The sequence below is a fragment of the Chrysochloris asiatica genome, unplaced genomic scaffold, assembly GCF_000296735.1.
Source record: "Chrysochloris asiatica unplaced genomic scaffold, ChrAsi1.0 scaffold00059, whole genome shotgun sequence".
NCBI classification, from domain to species: domain Eukaryota; kingdom Metazoa; phylum Chordata; class Mammalia; order Afrosoricida; family Chrysochloridae; genus Chrysochloris; species Chrysochloris asiatica.
In genome coordinates, this window is record NW_006408577.1 from 4101111 (window position 1) to 4110887 (window position 9777).

Below are 9777 nucleotides of genomic sequence, written 5' to 3' on the forward strand. Positions count from 1 at the left end.
GATCATTGCAATGAAACGAAATACGATAGGATGAATGTAAAACTGATGTTCTCCATGTAAACCCACATAATTCACAATAAAAACTTAAAAAAAAAAAAAGACTCGTATTCTTCTCAAACAATCATGGAATCTAAAGATAATAAAATTACAGCTTGGATGAAAGGTATAGAGAGAAATTGCTATAACTAAGATGAAGGAATACTCATATATTCAAATTGATAATTATAGAGATAGATTTTAGTTGTTGAACAGCCACTTTGCAGCTTAATTTCTTTTTTAGTTTCAAATATAAAATAGAAATGACAATTGAGAATTGTTGAGAAGGTTAAGAGAGATAATATATGTCAGAAGTTCAGCAAAGTACCTGACACTTGGCAATTGCTATTAATGAACTTACTATTATGACTATAAGAAAAAGTCATGCAACCAACTCAAGAATACTAATATTATCTTAAAAGTTAATCACATTTAAAATCTTTCATACTAATGGAACATTTAAGGAAAAAATGCTTACCTCTACAAAACTTGGTATGGTATCAACATTTTTTGCTACTCCTCTTCCCACTTCCCTAAAAGGACTCAATACTTAGGACTGTTTCATACTTTTTCTAGGAGACACTAGATGTATCCACTATATATACACATCCTTCCTTTCCAACTCCATGTGTCTCCTCTGTAGGCTCAAGACTATGATCCTCAACTTTAGTGGGCAGAAATATCAACAAATAAGCTTATTAAAAATTTGTATTTCCAAGGTATCATTCCTAGAGTAAATAATTTGATGGAACAACAGTGGCCCAAGAAGCTGAAGTTTTAAAAAGAGAAGTGAGGCAAAGTTCCACCGATTTGGGTGAACATTGATACTTGTTTCATCATCGGTTCCAGCTTCGTTGTTATCACCTAGTATAAAATATTCATATTTCTTACATGAAGTAGAAAATAAAATGGGGAGGAAACCTCCACATAGAAAATAATTTACTATTTTTAAGAACTAAAAGTATCTCAGTAAGAACAATTTTCATTGATGAGCAGATTAAGAACATATGGGAAAGTGAAATATTTGCTCACATGGTAGTATTTTGCTCTGGATTATAGAAGACAGTTTGAAAACAAACCCAGGTGGACATTTAAGTAAGATAACTTTACCTTTAATGATATTTTACAAACCATTCATCTTAAAAATTCGATTATTTCTATAAAAATAATTACCTCTCATGTTTAAAATGACAGGAGCCATTAAAGTGTTTCAAGCCTATGACTGTGTATCAGTAAGTTTTTCTTCGGCATTGACTAAGTCTTCTGAGTTCTTACGAAGATCAGATTCACCTGAAAAAAGCAAAAACAAGCAAACAAACTAACCAAAACCAAATAGGTCTTTAGGAAAAATTAATAGGGTCACGAGACTGGAGTAATTTGTTGACTTGGTGCTGTAGGATAAGCACTAGAATGGTAACTGCAATTCAAACCCACTAGTTGCTCTTGGAAAATCTGTAATGGTTTGCTATGAGTCAGAACCAACTCAACAGCCTACAACAACAATAACATCACTAGAAGTTGAATTTTATAGGGTATTTTGTGGGATCTTTTACCAAAAGGTACAAGGAATTTGCTTTTCATGTTGTTTATAAAGTATAGCAGAGTCCTGGGGTTGCGCTGTAGGATAAGCAGAGGACTGCTAACCACAGTTGTTGTTGTTAAGTGCTGTTGAGTCATTTCTGACTCATAGTGACCCTGAATAGAGTTTCCAAGGAGCAGCTAGTGTATTTAAAACTCTATACAGGGTCACTATGAGTCAGAAATGACTCAACAGCACTTAACAATAACAACATTGAGTTTAACAAGACATTTTATGGTACTTATACACCTCTTTGGAGTTGCCATTTAATCTGGAAATACAAAAATGAAACAGATGAGAAATGTTTACACATTAAATAACATGTAAAGACTATGCATTTCCTGAAGTTTTTTCTAATTGAAAGAAATCATTTCAAACAAAAACAAACAAACAAAAAATCTTTAATGGTCAGTGTCTTTTACCACACACTGCTTGGTTACTGTGAATTTAAAACTAAAGAGTAGTAATGTTTTAAATAGACATAATTTATCAACACCACATAATGGGATATATAGTCATAGAATGACTCAGCTTTTATATAAACCTTGAGGGGAAACATTAGCATAAAATTTCTGCTAAGATTGTAGAGAATAAAGATAGAAATAGCCACCCACTGCTAGCAAGTCGATTCTGACTCACAGTAACCTTGTATAGGGTTTCCAAGGTTGTAAATATTTACAGGAATGGAAAACTTCATCTTTCTCCTGTAGAGTGGCTGGTGGATTTGAACCACCAGGATAGCAGTCTAGTGCTTATCCTACAGTGCCACTAGGGATCCTTAAGATAGAAATATATATTTTAAAAATATATGATTGAAAACAAACAAACATACATATAAATATGGTTGAGAGTTACTGAGCCTGGGGTTTCAGAGCCTTAGTCTCAGGGGACACCATGAACAACTGGCATAGCATAGTCCACAAAGACAATGTTCTACATCTTGCTTTGGTGAGCAATGATCTTAAACACTCATGAGTGGCCATCTAAGGTGCAGAGGAAAGAAGAGAGATGAAAACTGAAGACCATTGAAATCAGTGAGCCTAATGGACTAATGGAACACATAAACATCATCCGTCTCTGAGACTACAGGATGTAGATATTGCCCAGCAACCATTACCAACTGCTCTGAAAGGGATAGCATTAGAAGATCCCAGATACAGTGGGAGGAAATGTGGAACAAAACTCAAAATGATAAAAAAACTGGGCTTACTGGTCAGAAAGCTACTGTTGGAACCTGAGAATATGGCCATTGGCCCCCTGTCAGGTCTGGAATGGAACTCTCCCTCATGGCCCAATTTTTAGCCAAGCAGTTATTGTTGTTGTTGTTCAGTGATGTCAAGTCGGATCTGACTCATAGCGACCTTGTATAGGGCTTCCAAGGAGCAGCTGGTAAGCTTGAACCACCAACCTTGGAGTTCAAAGCAACTTTGTAGTCCACACATTAACCCATGGTGCCACACCAGGACTCCAGCCAAGCAGTAGGTGGATATATATGGAGGACAACAACACTAGTATGGTATGCTCACCATGAAATGGTCAACCATTCAAGATCAAAAAGACAACACTTACCTACAGACAAAGTTCAGAAGGGATAGGAAAGGGAGTGGAGTGGAAATAACCACAGGGAGGAAGTGGGGCAACTGATGTTGTATGGAGAAGCTTGCCATCATTGAGATAAAACGAAGTATGATTTGTTGAATGTAAAACTAATGATCTGTTCTGCAAACTTTCACTCAATTCCCAATGAAAAATATTTATATATGTACACACACATATATCTGGATGAGAACCTTACAATAGGAGAAAGAAGATAAAAAAAAAAAAAAAAAGGCAAAAAGAAATTATTTTCTGAGTCACTTAAATACTTTTATATTTAGTGAAATAGTCATGTGCAATAGATTGCTCTTTGTCTCTGAAGTCTGTTTGGAGATATTTTAACAATTAATTAGACCTGGAATGTCTTTATAGAAGACATGGACATATCCATGCTCTCTTCAGAGAATGTTTGCCAAACATCAAGGCTAAAGATTTCTTATCATCTTAGCATGGCCACATGAATCTCTTGTTTCTTTTTAACTTGCACAGTCCCTGGGAATTAGTTGGCATACTTCCAGCTTCTGTTTGTTGAGATTCCATCACTCTTCCAAATATCGGTGGCCCATATTTGATTCACACAAAATTCTGATGAAGCATTTGCCTTCAAAAACTCTTTAAACAAAGGCTGAAACCTACACAGCCTCCTTTACTGTGGCTCATGTAGCACTAGGTAATCCTTTTGATCTCTCATGCAGGAATTGGAATCCATTCCCAATATCCTCTTGCTTCAAGCTTTCCCAAGCATACTAGTGAACGCTTCCTCTTCTGAGAGGAGATGAATAGGGAAGCATTCCTACATCTTTCTCAAAAGCACAGCTGTTTTTAAAGAACTCCTACTCACAAATCTTTCTTCAGTTTTCAATAACTGGACCAGTTCATGCATTTGAACTGGGTGAGAGCTTTTGAATTCCTTCCTCACAACCTATTTTATCTTCTGACACTTATTACCTTAGGGTCTTGGCTTGAACTTTTGATTTAACATCCTGTTACTTAAGACTAAACTAGAACAGTATAGACCATAATGGAATTGAACAAAATAGAAGAGAATAGCATAACAAAAAAGAAGGGCATAGAATGGAACAGAATAGAATAAAACACAATAGTCTGGAGTAAAGAGAAGGTATATAAGTAACTGGTGTGGTCCTGTAAGATAAGCACTAAACTGTAAGGTTGGTGGTTCAAACTCACCAGTTGCTCCTGAGAAACCCTATATAAGGTCACTGAGTCAGAACTGACTTGATGACACTTAACAACAACAACATGTAAGCCATTAATTCATGAGCACCGAGATCCACAAACTCCCAAATGTTCTTAATTTTAGTAGATAAAGAACAGAAGATGAACATGTTAAATTGCTGAAACGTTGCAGCAATTATAAAAAATAACCCCCCAAATGATATGCAAATTGCATCCTAGAATAAATTTATACATGAATTTAGAAAATCAGCAAAAACTATAACCACTTTAAGACAAGAATTATGTAGCACTGAAAAGCAAGTATCTTCCTTGAAAGCAGAATTCCTCTTGCTTGAGTAGCTCATACATAACATTGACAAGCATTGATGTTAGCCCAATTACCTACTGGGTTACAGTCCTCAGGAAATGCACATCTTTAGGTTGTTGTTAGGTGCCATCCATCTGGTTCCAATTCATATCGACCCTGTATAGGATTTCCGAGGAGCAGCTGGTGAGTTTGAACTGACAACCTCACTGTTCAAACTGACCTTGAGTTTGACTGCTTATCCTATGGTACCACACCAGGACTCCAATCTTTAGGCTGTTGTTGTTAAGTGCTGTTGAATCAGATACGACTTAATAGCAACCCTGTATAGAGCATCCAAGGAGCAACTCTTGAGTTTGAACTGCTGACTTTGTGGTTAAAACCAAGCTTACAGTCCCATGCTTTATCCCACAACGCCACATAATTTAGGTAATACCATCTGTAAGTAAATGTGCCCTGGTAACATAGTGGATTACAGCCTAATCGCTAACTGCAAGGTCAATAGTTTGAATCTACCAGTCACTCCTGGTAGATGAGAAAGATGAGGATTTCCACTCCCATAAAAATTTACAGCCTTGGAAACCCTACAACAGGGTCATTATGAGTCGGAACCTACTCCACTACACACAACCAACACCACCATCTGTAAGTAACCCTTGTTGTTGTTGTTAAGTGTTGTCGAGTTGGGTTCCGACCCATGGCAACCCTGTATAGGGTTTCCCAGGAGCAGCTGGTGAGATTGCACCACTGACCTTGAAGTTCAAACTAACTTCACAGTCCAGTGCATTAACCCACAGTCACACAAGGACTAAGTAATTCTTAGTCTTTTATAAGAAGAAATCATATTATGATATATCACTTTGCCAGAAAATAAACAACTTGTATTTTTTGATCCATTAAAGAGCATCTTAAATGACCTTCATGACCCTAGAGTTGTTGATAATGAAAATGTAATCTTGTAAACATTTACAGCCTCAGAAACTCTAACAAGGTCCCTGTGAGTCAGAACTGACTCTACAGCACACAACCACCACCACTGCAAGACCAGTAAACTGACCTTGTACATTCACTTTACTGAAATGATTTGCAGATTATACATATAGTCAACTATCCCTTAGGAATGCAACATAATATATTCTATTTCAAGTCAATACCTAGAAGCTAGTCCAATTTTACATCAAGGAAAATGATAGCAGAAGTAAGGGATCTGGATTATTCACTGTATCTCAAAGAGCTTTGAGGTATTCATTTAAACCAGTTTTAAAAGTTTAAACTTGGAAAAATAGTTTCTAAAAGGAGGGAAATATTTTGGCTTTAATTTCTACAGTTTAAATTCAGCATGGTAGGGGGAGTGGTCATAGGAGAGATAGACCTACAGAAATGTGACACAGTGAATAATCTAATGTCACTTCTTGCCATAGTCTGTAATTCCCACCAAACATTTCTGCCCTGCTGAATCTGGGTAAGAAAAGGTGGGAGAAGGTACTGATAGGATGGCATGATTCAGCTGTGGATGTTAGCAGAGTTCATTGTAATTGTAAAAACCTCCAACTCTATAGTTCTTGTTAAGTGCTGTTGTGTCAGTTCTGACCCACAGAGGCCCTGTATAGAGTTTCCGAGGAGTGGCTGGTGAGCTTGAATTGCTAACCTTGCAGTTCAAACTGACTTTGCAGTCCAGTGTATTAACCCACTTTGGCAACTCAAGCTTGGGTTTAAAAAGCACTATCTCAGAAGCAGGAGGGGGGAATGTCACTACCATCAAAGAAGAACCGAGAGTGGAGCATGTCCTTTGGACACCATGATCTCTGCTCACTGAACCTCCTCATTCCAGGGACAGAAAGCTATGATACTGGAGGAGCAACAGCAGCAGAAACAAGAACCAGAGCAAGAGACAGAGCAGTGGACTTCCAAACCCACAGAGCAAATAAAGAAGAGTGGCTTTGGGCAGGAACCTTGTTAGGAGAGTGGGGTATGTCTGGACATTTAAGTGCGGTGAAGGAGCTAGGTTTGCAGAACCAGAGAGTTAGAATTGAATGCCTTATGGCTGATTCTGTATGATACTGTAATAGTGGATACATGATGCCATCTATGCGTTTGTCAAAACCAATATCACCAGCTCAACAGCAAACAACTTGCTTGTTCTTGTAGTAACCAATAAGACTGCTGTTTTTGTTTTTGATTTTTCCTGCTGGTCTTTCTTTCAAGAAGTATCTTCTGTTCCTCTAGCTGCTCCAGGCGGGTCTGCTTATCCTTTCAAGAGGGAATGTCCCACCTCAGAAGGGTCTGGATGGGGATCAGTATTCCACCTAAGGTCTTATATACTAAAAAGGCTTCGCAAGAAGACTCTTTAACTGGTCAAGTTTTAGGTATCCCAATCAGTTATAGGCTGAAGACGGGCTTACAAGCTTTCTATAATCATGTTTCTGGATGTTCCTTTCTAGCCCACTCAAGTGCCTATTTAACAATAGTAGGCAAGGGAAACAAATATTCATCAGACAGTCAAGCATGCTAACATTATTTCTCCTCTTTTACCCATTCAGACTATGCCTTAATCCCTGTATCACAGAGACCTGTTTTTCCAAAGTTGAGCATACATCACAGTTTACCTCTGTCACATTTAGCCCACACAAACCAGCCTAAGTGTTCCCCTATCTATGTTGTTCTTCTATCCCCCTGCTACTTCTTGTGTATTGCCCTCCCCAACACCCAAACAATGATGTGTCTATCTCCTACCCTGTGCTGTACCGTCCCCTCCCTCCCACCCCTGGTAACCAACAAAGAATTTTTATTTTTCCTTTTAGTATGGGTACCTTTTCTTAAGCTTTTACAATAATAGTCTTATGTAATATTTGTCTTTTTGTGACTGACTAATTTCACTCAGCATAATATCCTCAAGGATCATTCATGTTATGTGGTGGCTTTCAGCATCCTTGTTAATTAATAGAAAAAAATTATTTAAAATAATTTAAAAAATAGAAATAACAAATTGGTTATGCTAGTGGCATTTTTCTAATACACAGGATTGATAATTAATGTAAAAGATTATTTCTTCTACAGAACCGAATGCCTTCATGCTGAGGCTTATGGTGGGCATATATTGATTTAATAGTTCACGGTATATTTGCACATGTATTTCTAACTTGTCCAGCCCAACAATTCTTGACTGTTGGTAGGAAATTTATCATTGTGGTTTCCATTTAAGGGATGAAGAACACATGGTCACAGGAAACACTAATTTCTCCAAGGTATCATGGTCTAGTTTAGAAGACAAAGCTCTAAATTATCCCTTAGAAAAAATGCTTCTGGTAAATTTCCATGAACAGGGTTAGCAAATAGTGTTTTAAAATTCCATACTCCACAAAAATTTGGTATGAATTGTCTTTTCAACAATGTAGTTCTGGTGTTAAACTGCAGTCTCATTTCTTTATAGGAAAATATGAACTTTGTTATGAATATCAGAAGGCACACTTGTCTAGGTTGCTTTCATTTTATTTTTGGTCCATTTATGTAGGTTATGTGGCAAATAATTACAGTGAATTAATGACATCAGATGAAAAGTTATAGTTGCTTGAGAAATGTGGGGGGAAATCAGAGATCTGTCACTGGCTGTGTTTTGGCATCTTACCATTTTCATTACAGAAAGAGACTAGGAAGTCCTTGGACATCAGAGGAAAGCACTCTCCCTATGCTAAGATTTTGCTCTCAATTTAAATGTATCTGCAGAGGAAACACTTTTAAATGTGCTTTTGTCTTTCTAGTCTACATGGAGATAATACTATGAGAAGGAAAGACCGAATACTAAGCACTAAGGGATATGGATGAAAAAAGAAGGTGGGGTTCTGAAGAAAAGCTTTACTTCCCAAGTGCCTTCCCTTCAACCTCATGTGAAAGGAAGTAATATCTAATCTGATAAAGTGTTATACAAAACACATATTCAGAAATCACTCAATTATGTTTTGGTTCACTAAAGCAAAGCAAAACAAAACAAAATATCTTTAAAGGAAAACACAGATTTGCATTAGCAAATTCTAGAATAAATCCCATATACCCAATGCACAAATGTTAGGTGCTTGAATTATTGGTGAGTCCTGTTGTGATGCTGTAAGGTAAACACTGGACTGCTAACCACAAGGGTGGCAGTTCAAACCCACCAACCGCTCCTTGGAAACCATATGCAGGTTCACTATGAATCGGATCTGACTCCACGGTCCATAACCACCACCGCCAGTCTTAAAGGGTAGGAAGGATTGTCCTGTAAGAATTTCATTGGGACTCCTTATCCCATCCCCATACAGCCCTAATCTTCTCCCTTCAGATTTCTTTTTATTCTCAAGAATCAAAGAACATTTAAACGGACAATAATTTGAGACCCACAAGGCTATAAACAATTTACATATATTAAGAAATTTAATACTGATATAGTTCTGTGGGATAGCTGTCTGTGACATATTTTTATTATCTCCACTATTTGTTGTTGCTGTTGTTGTATAGTGCTGTGGAGTTGGTTCCAAACTCATAGCAACCCTATATAGAATTTCTGAGGAGCAGCTCATGGGTTTGAACTGCTGACCTTGTGGTTCATCATCCAGTGCTAATCCTACAGAATCACAACAGGAGTCCCATGTCCATTATACAAATGAGCACATGGAAACACATAGAAATTAGATACCTTGGTTAAGGGTCACATAACTAAAAAGTGATGGAATCAGAATTGAAATGAGATAGTCCAGTTCCAGGCACCTAGATGCTGTCTCTATGCTAAAGTACTTGCTTTTTTTTTTCTGTCTTTCCTTAGTGTAAGTATATGTTTTATCTTTGAAATTAAATCTAATAGTAAATTATAACCATATTTTTTTCTGGAAACAGAATTAGAATATACGAATTATTATATTTTTATTGAAAATACATTTTTCAATATTAGATACCAGCAAATCTTAGAGAATTAGTTATTGATTATGACTACTCTAGACTTAGACTTCTGTTGTGGTGCTGGAGGATCAGCACTGGACTTCGAACTGCAAGGTCAGTGGTTCAAATCCACAAGCTGCTCCTTGGAAATTTTATG

General features: G+C 37.1%; 1 protein-coding gene across 3 annotated transcripts in view; it reads right to left on the reverse strand.

Annotated features, from left to right (window-relative positions):
* The window catches only part of PDE1A (phosphodiesterase 1A, calmodulin-dependent), a 518212-nt gene that overhangs the window by 20793 nt on the left and 487642 nt on the right, over positions 1-9777 (reverse strand). For 2 of the 3 annotated variants that reach the window (XM_006864024.1, XM_006864025.1), the window contains one exon: positions 1209-1326. In XM_006864024.1, coding sequence (XP_006864086.1) covers positions 1253-1326 — 74 coding nt within the window. In that variant the 3' untranslated portion in view covers positions 1209-1252. Of the gene's footprint in view, positions 1-1208; positions 1327-9777 lie in introns of those variants that run through there. The other variant, XM_006864023.1, reaches the window with a different exon arrangement.